General features: G+C 57.1%; 1 protein-coding gene across 2 annotated transcripts; it reads left to right on the forward strand.

Moving 5' to 3' along the window:
- The first annotated feature begins 4314 nt into the window (after positions 1–4314).
- FAM131C (family with sequence similarity 131 member C) lies at positions 4315–21763 on the forward strand. Of its 2 annotated transcripts, XM_067566230.1 has the most exons (7): positions 4315–4454; positions 11870–11997; positions 12451–12486; positions 13552–13645; positions 17908–18090; positions 18781–18891; positions 19382–21763. In XM_067566230.1, exons 1-7 carry the CDS (start codon positions 4430–4432, stop codon positions 19729–19731), a joined length of 927 nt encoding a protein of 308 aa, XP_067422331.1. In that variant the 5' UTR covers positions 4315–4429; the 3' UTR covers positions 19732–21763. The 2 variants fall into 2 exon arrangements, with proteins under 2 accessions (XP_067422331.1, XP_067422330.1); XM_067566229.1 differs by lacking the exons at positions 4315–4454; positions 11870–11997; positions 12451–12486; positions 13552–13645 and adding an exon at positions 16345–16598.
- The last annotated feature ends 8 nt before the right edge of the window (positions 21764–21771 follow it).

Consider the following 21771-nt stretch of genomic DNA (forward strand, 5'->3'; position numbering starts at 1 on the left):
CAGATTGAAGGGGGAGGGCGGGTCTGTTCTAACTGGCTTCAGCTGGGTATGATCCTTTAGTGACCATTGGCCAGCTAGGGATTGCCAGAGCAGCTGAGCTCCAACCATGCCCCCTGCCTCTCCACCCAGACCTGCCCCCTGCACCAGGGCAGGTGCTGGTTGCAGGGAAATGCCCAGCAAGGGGCTTGCAAAGTAGTTTCCACTTTCCTGTGTCATTACTCCTGGGGGGAAGCCAGTGCTTGGCAGAGATGTAACAGACATGAGGCTTGTTCCTGGGAGCTAGTCCCCTAAAGTCCCAGTCCTGCAAGCGGACCTAATAGTCCAGACCCTGCAGGTCAGCTGGATTGCAGGATCAGGGCCCCAGCCTGAGGCGGCACAAGGGTAGCGTGGTTGCCGGTCACGCGATCAGCTTTACTCTTGGCCTGATTATCATGCATTTGATGGTTTTTTCTTCTCAATTTGCACTGCTTGGTTTTCACAGCGAAGGGCTGTTGCTATTTTTGCAAATGCTGAAATGGCTGTGGGTTGCTGCAGAGAGGCAGGGAGCAGCGCCAGGACTAGTAAGATATAGCACGTGCGTGAGACTACGCTGGAAAGCGCCTGCATCTGTTTGTTCCCAAAGACACCCCGGCTTCCGAGCCAGCAACACGTGTCTTGATTCCTCTGTCCTCTATCTGTGACTGACCATTATTCAGGTGGGTGCTGTGTGTGTGCCGGGCCGGCCGGCTGGGTTTGGCCCAGCTATTGCTAAGAAAGGAAGATGCTGCTGCTGTTTCCCTTACAATTTAAGTCTGGCACTTACTCAGCCCCCACTGAGGACGATTCAGATTATATCATTGCCTCCCGCTGTCTGTTTCCTCACATATACCTGCCCAGCTGGCACCCAGCCGGCTAGCTGAGACACTGCAGGGGCTACAGACAGAGTTTGTGGCCACTTCCAGACGTTGTTGTGTGCCTGCATGTCTGCAGGAGAGAGAGAGAGAGGGAGAGATGGTTTTTAATATATATACTTTTGATGGATAATGTTTATTAAATATCTTTTTAGTCGACTTCTGTTTTCACATTCGTGGCAAATTATTTGGGATCATACCATGAGCAGGGGGAAAACCCAGACTTTTATTGACAGTAGACATTGATATTCAGAGAGTTGACGTTTTAGAACCATTACACACAAGTTATAGGTGGTGGTGTTGGAGCCATGTTGGTCCAACGCGATAAGAGAGGTCAGGAGAACCTGGGGAAGCGCTCTGTGTAAACCCCAAAACTTGTCTCTCTCACCGACAGACCTTGGTCCAGCACCTGACCGACCTGGTCTCTCTAAAAAACACAAGTTGTCAGCAGCACCTGTCCAAAGACAGAGGAAATATCCCGAAGTCACGTTCCAGTGAGTTCTCAAGCCTTAGTTTTCTTACTTTGCCTCTCTGTAAATCTCAATGATTATCGGTTTATGATTATGATTATTATTTTTTCATCGTGTGCGTGCACGGTAAAATCAACATTTCCTGATAAAAGCCTAATCCTTCCACGCCTAGGTACAGCGTATGCTGTGGGAAGGGTTGTGCCTCGGGCTGTCTGCATGTATAGGAGCGTGTGCATTTCTCACGGTGTATTGGTGTTTGCGCGTCTCTGTGCTTGTGGGAGCTTGCCCCCGAGTGTGTGCGCTTCTCTCTGCTTGTGAGCAGGATAAACGCCAATCCATTCCCATCGCACTGCACTGTGCCGGGCCCGGCTTCTCACCACATGGCGGCACTGGTGCTCACGTCCTTTCAGAAAAACACACGGGAAGCCCACGCCTTAGTGCCAGTTCCCCGGCCCCGGCCCCGGCCCCGGCCCATCCCCGGAGAGTTCTGTACTCGAAGGTGATTTCAGCCCAGCGGGACCGTGCAGATTGCCAGCCCCGGAGAGCCAAGGCCGTGACTTCTATTGCTGTCCCTGCTCTGTGGGCGAGCCTCCCCCCACCCAGAGGCATGACGGGAGACCAAGCCCTTATCAGTCCTTGCTGGGGGCCAGTTAACACCAGTGGGGATGGTGGGCTCTGTGCTGGGGAGGGGCACTCTCTCACACCAGGCCCGTGGCCGCTAACCAGCAGCAACTTGTGCTCCCTGGGCTGGATCTGAACCTGTGAGCTAGCTGCACCAGGCTCCACTTCCATTGCCAGGCCCTGCCGAGGGCTTTGCTAAGGGACGCAACACGCCCGCAGCCTCGGGCTGCCCCTGGTTTCTGGGGCTGTGTCTAACCTGCCTTTAAATGACCCAGGAGATGGCCCCATAGTCACGGCTCTCAGGACCCAAACGCCCCTCACCTCTGGGGCGCTCGGTGCCCCAGCCTCAGTCCTGTCCCTCTAAGCCCAGTCCTCCCAGCCAGAGAACAAGCCATAAAATCATTCGTTGATGTCTTGTTAATGATTTAGTATATCGACATTTTACAGTTTGAGTTAAATAGAGCTCCTGTGATTTTATGACAACTTTATCTTACAGTCCATGACATGCACTTGGGGAAAGGAGGGACCAGGGCAGCTCCCCAAGGGGACATTTACCTGCTGCTTGTTACTCATCTTGGTAACCTGGCTGCCCCGGACTCACTGCTCCCAGCTGCCCAAAGCAGCAGCAATTTCCATAGCCCAAATCCTCCAGGGTATTCAGACACCTCAGTCCCAATGAAATCAGGCACCTCTGGGGACCTGGGCCCAAGGATTTGTTTTCCAGCTACACTTGGGTAGAAAAATGACCTCCTCCCGTTCAGTCGTGGACCTCATCTCCTCCCCCCGGCTGTGAGGGGGCTTAACTCATTCTGTTTCTAAAATGCTTTGAGATGGAAGGAGCCATCTGCATGCCAGTGATAATATCTATCAGAACACCAGCTGTCTGCCATGTTCCTGTTGGTGAGACATGCCTGGCAGCGGTAAAATGAACACACATTGTTGCAACTGGTATTCTACTCAGTGCCTGCATGTCATGGACTCGCCTGGAGACAGAGCTGTGCAGGACAGCTGCCCGTGCAAAGTGGGAGCGTCTAACCTGCGCAGGCTGGCCTTGAGACTGCACTTTCTGGAGTTTCTGTTCTACAGAAATGAAAAGCCAGTTCCTCGTGTGATGCAAATCAGCGTTGCTCCATTTAAGTCAGTGGGCCAGATCCCTCGCTGGTCTAAACTGGCACAGCTCCATTGAGGTCAACGGAGATTTTCACCAGCCAGAGAACTAAGCATTTTGCTAAGGAGAAGCCGAGCTGGTGCTTTGTGATTCTGCATCACCCAAAGCAGCATCGCCAGCCTCCAGGTTAAAAATTCACGAGTCAAAATCCCCCCCAAATCACAAGACTGGCTTAAAAACCATGAATGTAAAAAAATAAACAAACGTGGGGTTCTTTATATTTGCCTTCTGCTTCCTGAGCTTTTCGGGGGCACTGGGGTCACATTTCCACGCTTGCCTCTGCAACCAGCAGGGCTGGAAGCTGGAACCAAATGGAAGAGGAGAGTCTCCTGGCTCCAGGAACTGGGGCGTTCCGGAAAACTGCAGACAGGGCAAGACTCACAACTCTGCCCTAGAAACAGCAAACTCCAGCTGACTGGGCAGGTGGGGGGGTGAGAAGCAAACTCCAAAATCAAGCCCCTCATCCCCAGCTGCGAAGCCACGGCCCGCAGCCCCTGCTCACTCCAGCCCCCCCACGAGTGCTGATCTCAGCCGCAGCGGGAGCCCAGAGGCAGTTTTGGGGTCCCTGCGAAGCGGTTCAGTCACAGGTGGGTGTTACGTTTTCAGGAGCCTGTTTGTAACCCCCGCAGTGTCACAGCTGGCTCGGGGAGGGCGTCCCTTTTCCCAGGCAGCTGCTGCAAGGAGCCTCCGGGCCTGACCCTCCTTGGAGTCAGGGGTAGCTCCACCGGCGTCGAGGCAGTGCCGGGGGTCGGGGCGAGGAGAAGCAGGCCCGCCGTGCTGTCTGTGAGCGCAACAAGTGGGCCCCTAGCCCAGCTCCACGGGCAGGGAAGGACAAAGGGCCCCCCCGGCTCCCCTGCTCCGCCGAGCGCTGGCGGGGAGAGCAGCCAGGCGAGAGGGGAGGTGACTAAAGCCCGGCTAATCCCCCAAGGAGCGCTGACTGGCAGAGAGCTGCCTTTATGGTCTTTTTTCTTCCTCTTTGTGTGCACGTCCGTCTGCCTCTGCTCCGTGCGCCGCGCCGCGCCGGCTGCCTCCTCGTCCCCCGCAGCTCACGGGAGACATTGCCACAGTCGCCTGCAAACTTGGGGAAGGGAGGGTTTGGGGGGGGAGGAGTAACCGAGCAAGGAGGAGGAAAAATAAGACGGGGAGGGGGGCTTGGGGGGGGGGAGCTGGGTCTTCTCTGCACCTCAGGCAGACGGCGGAGCCGGCCTGGGAACAGATGAGCCGGGGAAGGAAGAGATGAGCCCCCCTCCCTCCACGAGGCGGACGAAGAGAAGCCCCCCATGATGGGGTCCTGCGTGTCCCAAGGTGAGCACCCACCGCCCGGCGCGGAGGGAGGGCTGGCCGGGGGAGGGGGGGAAGCTGAGCCAACCAGGGCTGGAATTGAGGTGGGGGGGGGGGGAGAGAAGGAGACTCGCACCTGCCATCCAAAGGCAGCTGCTCTCCAGCCCAGCGAGGATTGTTTACTTGGTGTCTGCCCATTCCCCACCTTGCCAGCCAGCCCCTGCCGGGGGTGCGTGTGTTTGTGGGGTGTGTGTGTTACTGAATATAATAGAGATTCAAGCTCTCAGAGCAAGGAGTCGGGGAATGGCTTTATTCCCTCCTAGCCTAGGGCTGTTGCGCTTCTCCCCATACAACTGTCATTCGGCTGAGGGGGAGGGCAGATCTGGGGTGGGGCATTTAGATTTTTGCCTTTACTTACAAGGCTCCCCCAGGGCACTAGCTGGAAATTCAGTCATGTACTGGATACAAACCCCCATGCTCCAGGGCATGAACAGGGCACTATCTGATAGGGGTCAGGCAGAAACCTCCCCTAAGGGCCAGTTATGCCAAATTTGTCCACTAAGGGAGTTCTTGCACCTTCATCTGAAACAGCTGTTTCCAGACACTGTCAGAGATGGAATATGGGGCTGGATGGCACCATGGTCTGATTGGCATAATCCTCCTAACCTGACCCTCCCAAATCCTAGCCTCCGGGCACCTCGGGTAAGCCTCTTTGTGTCAGCCTTGGTCCCAGAGCAGGATCAGCCCTGTGCAACCAGGATGAGACAGAGACGCTGCCAAGGCAGTTCTTGGCTTGCTGCACGCAGACGGCCAGGTACCCATCTTCTAACCCCGGGGCAGTGACAGCTCACTGTGTCTCTCCAACAGTCACTCCGGGAGGGGCAGGCAATAAACAGAGGCGTCTGGTGCCAGGTGGGAAGTCTGGGGGAAGCGAGTTTCATCAAGCTAGAGGTCCCGATTGTTTGCACCAGCATGACTCCACTGAGATCAGTGGGCTTACTCCTGAGTTACAGCTGCATACATGGGATCAGAACTGGGCCCAGAATCTGTCTCATGCTTTGCTCCAGGGTGATTTCAGATGGTAAAACAGCCCTGAAGCAAACTGCACATGGTGCTTATAACAGGAGAGGCAGGGTTTCTCGGGATCTAGTCCCACGAACTCTGGCCCATCCTAAGCGTTCACGAGGAACTTTTATTGATTTCAGCCCAGAGGATCAGATTTTTTAAGGAAATAGTCACTTATAACAGAGGCTTTCATCCTAAAAGGTGGATTACAGAGCAATTTGTTATGATCCTTTCATCCCACGCTGAAATGCGGCCACCTCTGGGGTGCAGTGCTTCAATGGTCCAACAGAGCACGTCGCTCCGGAGAAGGATACAATATCCAGCTACAATATCTAGCTTCCTTGTGCCAATGAGAACCCGTGGTTAAGACCTTGGGTCTCTGGGACTCCCATAATGCACAAGGAAAACCGGTGTTTACAAACAGAGATGGCGAAGTAGGTCACGGGGCAAAGCAAGGGATTCAGAAGGGGACACAGAGCTGAGAACACCAGACAGCACCCAAGGAGACAGTGGGTGCTGCCCGCAGGAACCCTGCCTGAATGGACAAGGGACTGGAAAAAGGCTTCCATTGGCAGAGACCCCCCCCTCTGCCCCCGACCAGCTCTCTCCTCCTGGACTGATGGACGGCTACGGGGAGGTTGATGAGGAGGTCTCGGGCCCTCATGGCACCATGGAGGGGAAGGGCTTAGAGGAAGAGGTGTGGGGAGAAGCACAGCCAGGACAGCTGACAGGCCTGTAGCAATGGGAAATTCTGTTTAGCTACAGCACCTGCGCAGCAACGCACTCCACGCGCCTCTGCCAATATTCCCTTCCCAAGCCAAAGGCAACCCCTGCCGCTCAGGGACCGGCTCCCTCTTGAATCCTCAGCTTCTCTCCTGGAAGCTGCCCCTTGCCCAGGTGAGGCTGGGGATCTGGAAGTCAGTCCGTGGGAAAACTCCTGCCCCACCAGCCCTCAGACAGCACCAGGTTTCACGTCATGGTTGAGTTGACCTGGATTCAAGCTGGGGACCTAGAGGTGAAAGGCCCGTTACAAATTCCAGGAGACACTGGAGCCGGACAGACCGGGGCCAGATCGTCACGTGCTCAGCACCCACAACGGGGGCCAGATCCGCCGAGATGCCCAGCACCTGGCATGCTGAGCTCTTTTGAAACCGTGGCCCTCTGCGCACAGCGCGGCTTAGACAGGCACCCGTCACTACACACGTTGCCTTGTCCTGTGAAGGCTGCATGTCAATATCTGTCTAACCCTGAGCGTCACAGCAGAAGCCAGCCGTGCTGCACCCGGAGCCGTAGTCCGTTTCCCTTGGGTCACGTGTGTCTGATGAATCGCCCAGGATCTTCACAGCCAAACCGTCCAGGTGCAACCCGCCCGTGCTGCAGGGATTCTCCACGGCTGTCTGTCTCCGTGTGCATGTCTCTTGCTTTCAAGGCAGGTAGGGCACAGCTCGTCACTGGCCGCCGGTGGGTGCTACCACACCAAGATGCTCGATAGGGCCTCGACTCTGGCTGGAACCGGGTGACAAGGACCAAGGGGTCCACACCTCGCACTGAGCCCCAGACAGCGCAGCACTGAGCTGAATGGCGCTGACCCGGCACTGGAAGGGCGGGGGTGAGCTGCCCCACTTGAGGAGAAGGATCAGGGGCTCAGGAGGGGTGAGAGGAACAGACACGTCTCTCTCCGGTGGGGGAGAGCCTGGGAGAAGGAGCCCACTCCGGAGGTACTTTAGGGGGAGCTTGTCCAAGACATGTCTGGGAGCCAGGTGCCCAACTCCCAGAGGCAGTCAATGGGATTTGAGGCTCTCGCGCTCATCTGTGCTTCTGAGCAGCCTCCCCTTCAGCTTTGCATCCCGGCTGTAGGTTTTAGTAGGGCTGGAGCCAGGCCCTTCGGAAATGGGCCCGCTCTGCAGGGGTTCCCGTCTGCGGGTTGATGCTGTTACCAGCAGGGAGCCAGGGGACATCAGCTCGGTTCATCGGCTTCTGTCGATCAGCCGCGTTCCAGCCACAGCAGTGGGGCTGTGCTGGCTGAAACCAGCTGGGGCTCGGCCCCATTGCTGATTTACACCAGGTGAAGCTATGGCTCCTAGTTTCCACCAAAGGCTGCCCAGACGCATGGTGCAGAAACGAAGCCCAGTGGAATTGTGACGGTTCTCCAGAGACACTGGCTGGCAAAGGCCCCCCCCAGCTCTGCCCAGCCCTACGTAAGACCTTAAACAAGGGAGGCTGGGGGATTGGTTTCGCTAGTGGGTTCTCGCAGCAGCTCACCCCTTCGGTCTGCAGCACTGCGGTGGGACAGAAGGCCAGGAAGGACGGGCACTGGAGTGGGGCTTTGAAGATGGTTTTCTGACTTCCTCTGTGTCCATGCAAAAGCCACGGCAGATCTCTGGGCCTTGGCTGCTCCATGTGTAAAACGGGGGTAGTAACACCTCCCAGGAGCATCATGAGAGGACATCTGTAACTATCAGTGTGGCACTGGCTTTCAGGGCGGCAGTGTAACCTAGTGGACAGAGTGCACTTCAAGACACCAGGGTTCTCTTCCTGGCTCTGCCGGTGACCTGCCGGGTGACCTTGGACAAGTCACAGCCCCTGGTTGTGCCTTAGTTTTCCCACCGGTAAAATGGGAGTAGCGATCCCGACCTCCTTGGAGATCCATTCACCACCTCTCTTGTGCTCTCCCCAAGTTGTCTGAAGCTGCCTGGTGTGGGACACAGCCCAGAGCACGGGCCAGGAGTCAATGACAAAAAACAGCCTGGTTAAAAATAATCCACCTTTTCAGTTACCAAAGGATTTAAGAAAATACAAATCCACCCAAATCAACACTGGTCCAAAGAAGAAAAACACCTGATTTTACTTTCACATTATCATAAAACTCCAACATTTTGCAATTCCTCTTAGTGGGTGGCAATTTTACACACACTTCTAATTTCACACCCACATCAGAGCAGACGGATTAGATCTGGTGCGGTTCAGAGACATGCCAGGGGGGGAGCTGGATTTTTAAATGCTTCCACTCCATTTGGAAAGCTCTGGTTTCTCTTTTAACCAGAGCCAGGCGTACTTCAAAGAGTTTGTGTGTGTGTGTTTGTGTGTGAGAGAGAGAGAGAAAGTTAATAGCAAAAGCATTAAATGCTGCCGGAAGCTGCGGTGGAGAGCCTGCTTATGGAGGAACAAAGCCTTTGAAATGCTCTAGGTTTGCCGCGGACCCCACCGCACTGCACATACACACAGACTATACGCGCACTGTAAATATCTTAGAGAAGAGGAATTTTATTCTCCAAGGGCCATTAGCATCAGCCTGTGGCTTCCTTCCCTGGATGTGGCGCTGTGAGGCTGGGCAGCAGTGGCCCGCTGCGCTGTGTCTGTGACTCACCATCCAGAACTGTTGGTTGTGCTTAATAACACTATGGTCTGCAGAGCCTATTAGTTCGAGGATGCTGACAGGTGCCACGCGACGAGGCCCCTGCCCGCTAGGAGCCAGGCTGCGATCAGTGGCTGGGGAGAAGGGTGTGGAAAGGCAGAGCTCTGGCGGGCTCAGTATCACTTGCTGTGAGGTGCTGCTTGCAAAAGAGCAGAGAACAGGGAAGGGAGGCGTCCTGAGCTCTGCCCCCCGGAGCCAGGCTACGAAAGGGAGCAGAAGCTGGAAACGGGATATTCAGAGTCACTGAGGCCCAGCTCCTCAAAGGTAGAGAGGGGCCTAGCTGCCCCTGAAATCAATAGAGGAGAAGAGCCAAAGTCCCTTTGAAAACAAATGAACATGGAGCCTCACCAAGCCCTTTACATCAAGCACTTTTCTGAGCAGAGCCACGCTTGAAAGCTAATTTCGTGCATCCGTTACATTCCTACCCACTGCCAGGCGGCCGGGCGCATCAGCGCCAAAGCTGTGAAACAGCGGCATTTTCAGAGGGACGACAAGGCCTTCCTGCTGAGGAAGCTTCCAGCGGGTAGGAGAGGGCGCTGAGCTGAAAGCAGGCACCGAGGGGGCGCCGGGGGTGAGAACACGGTTCCTACGAGGAAAGGCTGGGTTCTCAAAGGGGATGAGATTTGTAAGCGTATGGGGCAGACTCTGAGATCAGATGCGGGGCAGGGTTTGCTTTGAACAGCCCTCGACTTTCAAATTTGTTCCCCTCTTGGGCCAAACCACTCCAAAGGCATTGATCTGCCAGGAGTGTGATAGGGCGCGTGGGCTTCCTTGGCTTTTGGGAATGGAATTAGTGACGGTCGAAGGAGGCTCGGGTATTTCTCCTCTCTTTGACTGCCCTGGTGTGTGGCTACCGGGGTCGGAGTTGTTGCTGGCTTTGCTAAGTGATGTATCTGTTGGCTGGACCAGCTACGTCCACTGCTGCCCCAGCTCCCAAAGCTTATAGGGCAGGTGTTTTCTCATCCTCATCATCCCTCGGCCCACACCATTAGGGGTACAAGACAAACCGCCCGCTCACCCCTCCGCTGCGCTCATTTCCCCACATTTTTTATATTCAGAGGTAATAACGCTGCTTCAGCCATTACGGCGCTGTGGGGTTGCTCTGGATTGGCCTCTCTGTCTCCTGCCGTGGGGTTGCCAAAGAAACGCCTGGTTAGGGAGCCTATTATTAGGCATTCGTAAAAATGTTCCAGATATGTCCAGCCTTTCTTAAGTGGTGCGTGGATTGTTGTAGGTAGCTCTGCCTGGCCTAGGATCTCTGCACTGCTGATTCTATCAGTCTGTTGCACTTTAAATACTCTACAGAGACGTCCGCACTGAAAGCTGTTCAGTTTGCACTACAGGGACTTATTATTTTTCCAGGCTTTTGCTCCATGTAGGGTGTTTGTTTTAAGGATCTTGAGTTTGGCGTTTTTGCTGATTGCATTGAACTTCCATCCTGCACTGAGTTTTTGCAATCCAGCACTTGCTTTACCTAGTCTGGACTTTCCACCAGACATGCAATCACTAGGATGGTGAATGATGCTACCCAGCTGAGTAAATGTATGAATGATTTTCAAGCCTAAATAAATAAAATAACCCTATAAATCATTATTTATTATCTGTACTGAGGCAGAGCCTGGAAGGTCCATTCCCGTTGTGCTAGGCCCTGTACAAACACAGACAATCCCTGCCCCAAATACCTGATGAGTCAAAGTACAAACCCCCTGCTCAGCTCTCGAGGGAAGGGCTGGAACTGCTCAGGAGTACTGCTGCAGGCGGGCGAGAGATGGCTAGACCTGCTGAGGAACACTCCCAGCAGGCTGTGCCTCAGTTTCCCCATCTGCAAAGCAGGGGTAGCAAAACTGAGAAGGGGAGCGTGAGGCCAAACCCTTAATGTTTGTGAAGCATTTTGTGGCTGTCGGGTGGAAGGGGCCCGAGAGGAGCAGGGTGAATAGATAGATACCGAATTAAGTGGCATATAAGCCACTGAGAGAGACCACGGATGCTCACATCCATAACTTAGGCCTCTGTAACAGGCTCCCTTCTCCACCTTCACCTCCACCATAAACAGGCTGGATGCTTCCAAGTTTATAAGCCCCAGTGTGTTATTTGTCGGATCCCTCCACCAATCCAGAAACATACCATGGGAAGTAAACTGCCCCTTCGCTCTCTCTCCAGGGAGGCAGAGGGCAAGATCTCAGGCTCCTGTCTCCCATGGCCCCTGCCAGCTGTCCCTTTGCACTTCTTTCTTTGCCTTTAGCTGTTCCCAGCTGGCCTCCTACCTAATTAAACCATCAAGCATCCTCCGTCCTCTCAGTTAAATCCCGGCCAGGGGGACTAGCTGGTGCCGTAGCGAGCAGAGCACCGTATCTACCCTTGGCTCCTAGCACTCTGTCACACTCGGGGGAAAATTTTCCATTTAAACTGTTTTTTATGGAAAATTAGGTCGTCAACTAAACACGATTTTTCACAAAACGTGTCTGCTTTCCCTGGGAAATGGTGACAGTTCATCAGAAAGCTGAGCACCTGAAAAGCAAAGTATTTCTATTTGGAAATGCTGCCCCAGTGCCTTATGGGAGTTGTCATTCCGGTACGTCACACCCCTATTCACCTGTGTGGGCCAAGTTCCCCATCAAACTACATATCCCATGATGCACTGTGGCCATGCACTGTGGTGGCACAGCTGGCAAAAATCATGGTGCATCATGGGAGATGTCGTCTGGCTGAAGAGCCTGTCCTGTAGCGGAGAATGCGGCCATGGGGCCGCTAAACTACAACTCCCATGAGGCAGTGCAGCACCATTTCTGAACTGAAAGTTTTGAGGTTCAATTCTTGGCTAAAAAGTTGAAATTTCCCACCTCCCCCCGTTTTCCAAGCATCTCTTTGATAAGTGCCCTGTAAATAGACAGCAAAGCATGGTTACCAGGCCCCTCCCGCCATCTCTCTCTCACCCATCTCTTTTCTCCTTCTGTGGCAGAATTCTTCACAAGCGCTCAGAAGGAATATTCCATCGCCAGCCACACCAACCAGCCAGGCTGCCCTCCTTCCACCCCCCATGGGAGCCAGCAAGTGCCCGCGGCTGCCCTGGAGAAGGACAACAGCAAGGTAACCACAGAGCCAGGCCCCCCGAGACACTCACCGACCTGTGCAACAGCCGCTTGGTGGCTCAGACAGAGGTCAGGCAGGCAGGGATCCATATTTCCTGTGCTTGACAGCTGCTCCGGTGAGCCCAGGTGCCGAATGGACCGTGTTGTTATTATAACAACACCTGGGCACCCCAGTCATGGACCAAGACTCTGTTGTGCAAGGCGCTGTACAACCCCAGAACAGAATGCCAGGCTCTGTCCCGAAGAGGAAGGAAAACAGAAAGAGGAGCCCTGTGCTCGGTGCAGTACAGAGAAGACAGTCCCTGCCCCAGAGAGCTGCCTTGGGCTAGAGGAATCTCAGTTTCCCCTCCACCCCCCTGACAACTATGCAGCAAAAGTGGGGCTATGGCTGGGTACCGGACAGCACTGGGTTTGGCTCATGTTTGAATTCTTTTCCTCCCCTGTGTTTTAGGAAAATCAGCTGGATTTCTGCTGGGACCCTTTGCAGGTCAGTGCGGGTTGGTTGCTCTTTGCCACCCCTGTTTCACTGCAAGCAGCCATTGTTGTGTGGCCCTGAGGGCACCTGGTGCTGCTAGAGTCCGGGAACCCCATGCTGAGCTCCTGGGAGAACGCAGGGCAGGGCACGGCTGAAGTGGTGCCCCTCGTGGATGTATGTGGGGGCTGCTATGCAAGAGGCTGCGCTTTTTGGGGGGGAGGTTGTCCCGGTTGGAATTCCCTGGAGAACGGTGGCAAGTGGAGGGGGTAGGTTCAGGGTGATCAGCATCATCTGGCCTTTGCTCAGCTCCGGCAAGGATGGGGAGGCTCTGGTGGGCTGACAGGCCAGGATGGGATCCTTACACTGCATGGGACCAGTGGGTGTTCGTGGCAGAGTGAGGTCCTCCAGACCACTGCCATCACAGGGCTCCATGCCAGCGGGCGTAGAACCAGCCCTGCAGACTGCACACAGCTGGGGGGGTGCCTGGCAGACACTGAGCCTGTCCCCCCACCCCGGTGCATCACTTTGAGCTTTGTTAAGGGGTGGCTGGGCGACAAAGATAAATCTGTTCACTCACCGGCCTGCAGGCTGGGAACTTGCTGTTTTAACTTAACTGCATCACACCAGATCATCTGCGGGGAGAGGGAGGGGTCCAAACCAGACTAAATTGGAAAGTAAGGGAGGGCATGGAGCATGGCTCCACCCCATAATACGCTGTGTAACCCAGTTAACCCCTTGATGACCACTTTACTCCAGTTGCCCCTGGAGTTACCAGAACGGGGACATCTGCAGGCATCTTTGTGGCGGCAAAAGGCACTAGACATGGTCCCACAAGCTCCCCTTAAGAGTCCACAGTAGGGGCCACTGGCCCGCTGCCACCCACCTGTGGCATCTCGTATCACGAGTCCTGAGTGCCCCTGGGCTGCTGGGTCACCTGGGGCTCCCCCCGCCCTGGAGGCCTCCGGTACTTCTGCATGGCTTCCCTGCCCTCGGCATGGGTCTGGCTGAGGGTACCCGGCTCGCTCCCCACTGACCCAGCCCATCCTGCCGGCCTTTGCTTCTCTCCTCCCTCTGCAGAAATGTTTCAAGACGTCCAACGGGATCCTCTCCGATTCCAAGTCCGGCTCCAGCGCTTACAACGTCACGGCCCTGGCAACCTCTTCTCTGGTGGGTAGGTAAAGACCAGCCCTCCCTTCCACCTGTCTGCTTCACTCCTGAGCCCTGGATTAGCACCGCGGCCTAGCACAGCCGCCCAGAAGAGCGCTGGGACCAAGATCCAGGACGGGGCAGCCAGGCCAGACTGCCAGCACCAGGGTGCAGCTAGGGCGACCAGCGAGCACGTGTGAAAAATTGGGACGGGGTGGGGGATAATAGGCACCTGTATATGAAAAAGCCCCAAATATTGGGACTGTCCCTATACAATTGGGACGTCTGCTCACCCTAGGTGCAGCTGAGATCCCAGCAAGGGTTTTTCTGCCCCCTGTGTCGCTGGCAGGGGGGTGACAGAGGAACCTGGTAATTCAGGTTTGCCTGAAGGGGTCTCGTCATTCGTCACTCAAATGCAGCAGGCATTAACTGAGCCGATCAACCAGAGCTGGGGCCTGACCCCAGAGGGGCCCAATGCCCCCCACTGAGGTGATGATCGGGGCAGCCATCAGCCCGCCGGGTCAGGCCGTGGGGTAGACAAGAGCCAGGATCTGGCTGCAGGGAACGTTCTTTAGCAAGGCTGGGAGATACCCATAGACCCTGGGATCCTCTCTGACCCCCAGCCTGGCTCACACAGCCCGCCCCGCCTCATGTCACCGCATGGGGCTTCCCTACGTCCTGCCCTCAACAGCTGACTCGACCGAAGGATCCTTAGTTCCCGTAGGAGCAGCCTAGGGGTAGGGCCGTGCAAATCCTCTGGTCATTTACACACTTGCCAGCACCCTCCGGCCTGTCAGCTCTGCCCCTCTCCTGGGCCCAGCAACCAGAAGTGAGTGGGTCTGATGCTGGTGTGGCCCCCTAACGAGAGCCCTCCCCCTCCCCGCAGGCCAGAGACCAGCGAGGCCCTAGCCCAGGGGCTCCCATCGCCCTGGCGTTGGAGGAGGGAAGATGAGAGAAGGGGGTTTATCAGCTGCCAGCAGCAGCCACGTCCCCTCAGGCAGCCACCGGCATCATTAATTGTGTGCGGCAGAGACTAATAAGGTGTTTGTTTCCATGGAAACCACGGGCCAGCTGGCCCTGCTGGCCTGATTCCCTTTTCTCCAGGAGGCCGGCGGCGCTGGAATAATGTCCCAGGCTGCCGGCCCAGGGCCCGGCTCCCAGAGCCGCAGAGGAGAAAGAGCCCCAGTGCCGGAGACAGGTGCAGGGAGGAGGATTCAGCTCGGAGGTGGAGTAGGGAGCAAACACGACTGGCCCATTTGGGGCCCGGGCAGCTCTGGGGGGGATGCATGGAGGGTCAGCCACGGCGTGGTGGGACGCAGCCCAGTGGGGCACAGCGCCGGAGGGCAGCTGGGAGCAATGGCCTCCCCTGTGTAGAGGCTGGGGGTGTACGTCCTGCCACGCTCACACAGCTGGGGACTGAAGCTGGCGGCTGCGGGGGGATGGCAAAGTGCTACAGGGCTCTGGTCCAGCTCCTCAGAGCAGAACCGGAGCATCATCTTGGGCAACCGTCTGTCTGCCTCCACAGCCCTCCTGGTTCCAGTCCAGGCTCCCACACACGGTGCTGCTGCTGCCCCTCCGTCCCAACCCAACTCCCCATCCTACGCTACGGCTCCGTGGAGCCATTCGGGGGCTGGCAGGGCAGCACACCTCTCCTGCCAGCCCTGTCTGCCAGCTCTCTCCAGGCCTGGCCTCGGGCAGCACCTGGGTGATGAGCAGTGGGCAAAGCTGGCCCGAGTGACTGAGGTGCTGCTGGTGGGAAGAGGACTCTGGCATCCTCTGTCTCATCCCCCACCATTGGGGCCACCCGTCCTCAGGTGACTGTGCAGGGAACCCCTGGAGACTTTTCAGTGCTGTCGGAATCCCAGATGACCACAGTGGCAAAAAATACCCTCCCCCTCGTACGGCAGGCCAGGAGATCACGCCCTGTCCCACCAGACACAGAGTTGGCCACAGCGACCCCCCACATCACAGCCTCTAGGCCTGAGCGCTGCAATCCATCGTATCTAGGAAAGGAGCCGCACGCCCTGACAAAGCCCAGACGATACAAAATACAGCAGCCCCGTCTCCCCCGAACACGGAGTCCAGTTCGAGGTCTCCAGAGCCCTCCTTGGGGCTGGCCCTGGCTCCCTGGGAGGCACCTCTCCTGCCATGGCCTCCCACCCGGGCTGTGTACTACTGTCACCAATTAGCACAAGAGACAGCGCCTACTGTCTGCAGACAGATTGGGGGGAGCGTTGCTCACAGCTGGGGCCATGCCGGGGGGCAGCCCTATCACTAGGTGCTTTCAGGACCCAGAGTACCTGGAAATCCCACCCGACTGTGGGGAGCTTCCAATGGGCTTAGCAAGGGGGGAAAAAAATAGTGACTGTTATGATAAAAATGGTAAAGGAACAGAAATTGTTCTTTTTAACAAGGCATGATCAAGGGGGACTGGCTGCATGGGGGAGACGCTTAGCCTCTTTCTCCATCCACTGGGGGCTGGGCCAGCTGACCTCCTTAACAAGTACATAATACTACAGAGGGAGCAGTCCCAGGCTTTTTATAACCCCTCCCCAATTCCGGGTGGGGCTAGGATCAGCCGGAGGCGTGGCCAACCCTCTAGCCACGCCCCTTCCCCAGGTTTATAAAAGGGGCTTCTTTCTCAGCCCTGAGTGCATAGGGTGGGTGGTTTTTCCTGTTTCCTCTCCTGCAAGAGGAGCTTTGCTAAGTGAGTTGTTCGGCTGCCTTTGCTAATCCGAAGCAGCAGCAGTAAGTGCAGCCAAAGGCTCGTCCTCTGGAACTGCTTCCAAGCCCCTTCCTGGTGGGCTCTGCTGCGGGCCCATCTGGCATTAAACCAACAGGCAAAGCGATGCTAAAAATAAGCTGCTTCCTGCCTGAGGCTGCAGGGTGGCTCGGCCTTCAGGTGGGAGCTCTGGGGCTAGACGGTGACCGCAAACGGCATGGTGTGCTATGGCTGAGGAGCATGCTCAGAAACAAAGGTAGGTGCAACTGGAGTGAACAAGGTAGGGCCTGGAAGACAGCCCTGTGAGGTGGGAGGGTCCCAGGGCTGGGGCTGAAGGCTGAGCCCGAACGTCTGCGCTGCAATTAAACAGCTGGCCCGGGCTCACCCTGAGTGGCTAACTGCAGGGTAGACATCCCCTCAGTCATTTCAGCTGGCTGGCCTGGGTGAGCTGTCCCAAACGTTATCACCAGCAAAGTCGGATCCAGCCCAGGTTATTAAGAGCAGTGACTCTCTGAAGCCTGGCCCCCGTGTAATGAGTTTTTGAGGGGTCTCAGTCCAATTCCTGGGGGCCGGGTGACCACACTGCAAAGAGCATCCCCACAGCTGGCACTGACTGGCCTCAGCAGCCAGGCCATAAAATGGAAGCACCCTGGAGAGGGACGATCCCTCCGGCCCCAGAGGCAGATCTTTGAGGACAGGACTGAGGGGTGCGATGCTGTTGCTGTTTGTGCCTGATCTGGGGTTGGTAGCAATTTGCTCTCTAGGGCTGTCGATCCAGCTCCTTCCACCAGCGCTAAAGTCCCTCTTGAAAAGAGACATTCTTTGTAGCGCAAGGTAGCGTTTCCCGGCAGGGAATGAGAGGGTGTCTACACAGCAATTAAACACCAGGGGCCGGCCTCTCCTCTTGCGGGGCCCCAGTGCTTGGTCTTTAGCCCTAGCCGAGTGTCTACATTGCAGTTTTACAGCCCCGCCGTCAGCTGATGGGCCAGCCTGGGGTGTCTAATTGCAGAGGTAGCCAGAGAGTCGAGCACCCCTTGACTGTCATGATTTGCCGTGCCTTGGTGAGGGTGGCTGACGCTTCCCGTTAGATGCCACATAAGTGCACCCTCAAAGAGATGCAATGTCTGCCCCGGGAAGCGTCCAATAACTCCCTGCTCAACGAGCCCTGCAGAACAGCGGCTGCTCCTGGGGAAATAGCTCCAAGCGACAGGCCTGCAGAAACCGCTGCGAGAAATGCTGCCGCCGCCCTGCGGGGGGGGCGCTCTTGCCTCACATTGCTGGGAGGAAAAATGACCCCCACTCCCCGCCCTGTGGCCAAGGGAGGGTGCACTTCACCGTCCCGAAAGGGATTCTGGGGTTACAAGAGAGGGGCAAGGAAAAATCCAGGCCAGCTGCTAGGAGAGGATTGTGGCGAGTGGGGGCTGGCTGGCGGGCGGTCGCTAGCCACCCTGCGTGGCTGTGGTCAGGAAAGCAGGTGGTTCCTTCAGCACTAAGTCAGGGCTCGGTGATCCACCGCTCTGAATCCTGCCCGCTTCGGTCCAGCTCATCCCGTGTCTCTGCGGTAGGGCTAGTCCAGACCGTGAAGGACCACATCACCAAGCCCACCGCCATGGCTCGCGGCCGGGTGGCCCATCTCATCGAGTGGAAAGGCTGGAGCGCCCCCCAGGCGGGCTGGGAGCCGTGGCTGACAAATGAAGAGCACTATTCCTATCTCACCGACGAGCTGAAGGAGGCGCGCTTCGCGGCAGGTGGGTGGGGGGAGCCGGGCCTGTGAGGCTGCAGGGGATAATTCGTGCAGGGGCGGAAGGGGAGGCAGAGTGCACCAGCAGCGACCCTGCTTGTGCAGCGGTGTCCCTTACAGGGAGGGGATAAAGCACAGTGGACAGCTGGGCCCCGAGGCGTTGCTCGGTGAGAACTTTGCAGAGGACCTCCTGGGCCTGCCCTGGCTAGGGTTGTCACAGCCCCGTTGCCACCCAGTGCTTTCCATACCGTGACCCCTGTATCACAACAGACATGACTCCAGAAACCCTATAAATAAAGGGAGGCTGTACCCTGCCCTCCCCCCAAGCTGTCTGCGACCCCCACCCTGGGTTGAGGACCCCTGCCCGAGGCTGGGGCAGATGATTTTGCTGCCATTGCAGACCGGCTACGCCTTCCTCTGAAGCAGGGCGCTGGCCCCGGTTGGAGACGAGGCACTGGAGTGGATGGAGCATGGCTGGAGCCCATCGGGTACCTCCTATGTCCCAGGGGTAGAATTCTGCTGATTTGCCAGGTGACGGGCCAGACTCTCCTCCTGGGAACACTGCTGTTAATCCAAATGGGCTCTGATTTCAGCTGGGTCACTTCAGATTTACCCTGGGGTAGCCAGGTTCAGAAGGTGGTCCAGTATCCATCCCCTTCCCTTCTAACTGGATTTGGTTTCCCATGGTCCTGCCCAGGTGTTGCTGAGCAATTCGCCATCACCGAGGCCACCCTGAGCACCTGGTCCTCGCTAGACGATGGGGAAATGGATTATGGGGGCAGCTTCCAGGAAATCCTACAGCTTCAAGGTACCTCCCCATTCCTCTCTGCCATGATCAGCCCTGCATGTAACAGATTCAGGACGGTCCCTCGGTGCCAGCCTTGCTGGCGTCCTGAATCAGTCTGGCGTAGATCCCTCGCTCTGTGTCTGTCCCCTTGTTCCAAGGGGGATGTTTTGGCAGCTGGGGGTCATGGAGCACGGAGGCAGCCTGGCCACACCCTTATCCTAGGCCAGCTCTGCCTACCTGCAGGATCCCCTTCTGCAAGCCCAGAGTGGCAGGGCAGGAAAGGGGCCCTGGATGTCTGGGGGACCCAGCAACTCCAGCCGGAGTCAGTGGAAGCCGCGGGTGATCAGCACCTCTGGGAATCAGGAGTCCCAGGTGAGGCACCCAGACTTGGGGGCTGCTCCGGGAAGGGTTGGCCTTGCCCGCTCTCCAGGCCCTGCCAGCTGAGCTTGCATTGCCCTGCTGAGTCCCTAACGCACACTCCTCCCCCTCCCTTCCCCGGCTTTGCTTTCAGACCTGGAGACCGTCTACCTGCAGGAGAAGCTGCTGCTGCGTCCCCAGCTGATAAGTAACCCTAACCTGGAAGGCAGCCTGCCTGCCCACTCCTCCTCCACGCACACCTCCCCGACACCCCAGGTGCAGCCCGGCGTGGACAAGTGGAACTCTGCCCACCTCTTCCCAGGGCCCCCGCCCTGCGACTCCCCCTGGACAGGGAGCTCCCAGGCAGACAGCTTGGAGAAGGAGCCGGCCTGCGTGGGGGGAGAGCAGGAAGGCCTGACCAGCGTCCGCCAGAAGCGGCTCAGCAACTCCCTGCACTATGTGGACAGCAGCTCCCTGTCGGAGGATGAAGTGTTTTATAACTAGATCCCCGACCCCTCCCCAGGGCAGGAAGAGGGGACGGGGTTGCCCTGATGATGGAGCGAGGGGCACTCCCCGGAGATTGCTAGTTCCAGCGCCCCGAATGCTGCCGGGAGCTGTGATTAGAAACCGCCCGTTGGTTTGAGCCGGTGTGGCAAGGCGGCGCCAGGAGCATATCTTCTAGCAATAACCCCTGGGGCCGCCTGGCTGTGCCCGGCTCCAGTCCTTTACAGGCAGCCTCTGCTGGACTGTTGCCGTTTGCAGCGAGGTGGGGGCTTAGGTTTTATTTTCCTTCAGCCGAGGCAGCTGATCTGCGTTAAGTAGAACTGGTGCAAGAACCAGGGGATGGCTGGGAATGTTCTGCCCCCGCTGGGTTCCCCGAGGGCTGGGGCAGCCGGGGAGCCCAAGAAGGAATCTGCATCCATCCAAGCGTCATCAAGGGTGCTTCAGAGGTACCCGGCCAGCCTCGGTGCTCCCCGCTAGCCCTGTGAGCGTTGGCTCTGGCGCCAGCCCACGCCCAGCGCCTTGGCTTCTTGTCTCCACATAGTTTGGACAAGCCCTGGGCGGGTTTATCGTGGGCGCATCTCTATGCTCCCCCATGCAGCTCCCATCTGAGTGCCAGCTCGCTGCAGAGATGCCCTAGGGTCTCAAGGCACTCGGTGCCGGCTAGCGAGCAGCTGGCGTGTACTCGGAAATCACCCTGATCTCTCAGGCTGGACGTTTCAAAGGGGGGAGATACCCAAATTCCATCCGTTCAGGGGAATGGAGGCGGGGTCCCAACTCCCATAAGCTCTTTGCAAACCCCGGCCTAAAGGCTGAAGTGTCACAAACGCATCCAGTTTGTTCCTCTTTGAACAGCCGTATTTAAATTCCAGGACCTGTAAGTTGCGCCCCTCAGTGACAGCCGTGCCCTCGCTCTGTGCTACAAACCTGGCTAGTTCCAGGACACAGCCCAGTGTGGGGATGGGATTACAGCCTGGTCACGCTCAGCCTGCAGTGCAAAACAGGCCCTTCGTCCAGCCCCGGCACAATTCTTGCTGTGCACAGCTGGCTTGGATTCTCTGACCTCAAGCTTTTTCATGGGTCTGAGGCAGGCCCTGCCCGCCCTCCGGCAGATATCATCATTCACCCATTGGGGCGGCCAAGGGGGAAGGATACAAATGAGAACAATCTCCGCTAACTCAGAGGGGTGAGGGGAGTGATGGGAGACAGCTGATTGTCACATTTTAATTGAAAAGACGTGGTGTGTTGGTACCTCTGCCAGGTCCCCTCCCCTCCCACAGGCAAGGGGCTGCATCCTGCGGGATTTCCTCCCATGCAGGGTGTTTCTTTCAAGCGGGGATGGCGAAGAAGGCTGCCGGCCCCGGGTGCTCCTCCCGCCATGCGCTGACTGTAACTCGTGCGTGTCTGCCGCCTCTTACTGCTGGTCCTGAGCCCTCCTCCTTCAGCCAGACGCTTTCCAGGCCAGCAGAGCTGATGTCATGCCCATTGCTGTGTGCTTTGTAGCTAGCTGGTTCCTAATGTTGCGTGGCGACTGAGTGCACCTTAGCAACGCTCCGTGCGTCTGTGGGGCCAAGGGGAGCAGGTCCCCTGGGGGGTGGGGGCAGGATTTGCAGGGGCAGTGACGCCTTTTACCCTCCCTGTTCCACGTCCCCTGAGAAATACACATCATTGACAGCTCTGCGCCTGCCAGCCTCGTCTCTGATTTACAGCACCCCTGGGATGGGAACAGGGGCTTTCAGCGTAGAACCTCCCTCCCCGGCTGTGCAGGCCACAAGCGTCACCACAGCCGGGCTGCACTGGGAGTGGTTCTGCCGCGGGGGTCAGGCCGCGGGCTGCTCTTGAGGTGAAGGAGCATCTCTTTTAATGCTTGCTCTGTGCTAGATGCTTGTCCCACTGGGCCTGGCCGCCAGAGGGCAAGAGGCACTAAATTCAGTGTGTGGCGTGTGCATTTCACATTGCACTAGCCACTGCGGTCTTGGCTTGACTGCCCCGCTGACAGTCTATGGGCCAAGAGGTTTGTCCCTGTGTGTCTATGTGTTGTTG

Source organism: Emydura macquarii, unplaced genomic scaffold, assembly GCF_026122565.2.
Source record: "Emydura macquarii macquarii isolate MOO-44397 ecotype Brisbane River unplaced genomic scaffold, CSIRO-AGI_Emac_v2 contig_2768, whole genome shotgun sequence".
Classification (NCBI taxonomy): domain Eukaryota; kingdom Metazoa; phylum Chordata; order Testudines; family Chelidae; genus Emydura; species Emydura macquarii.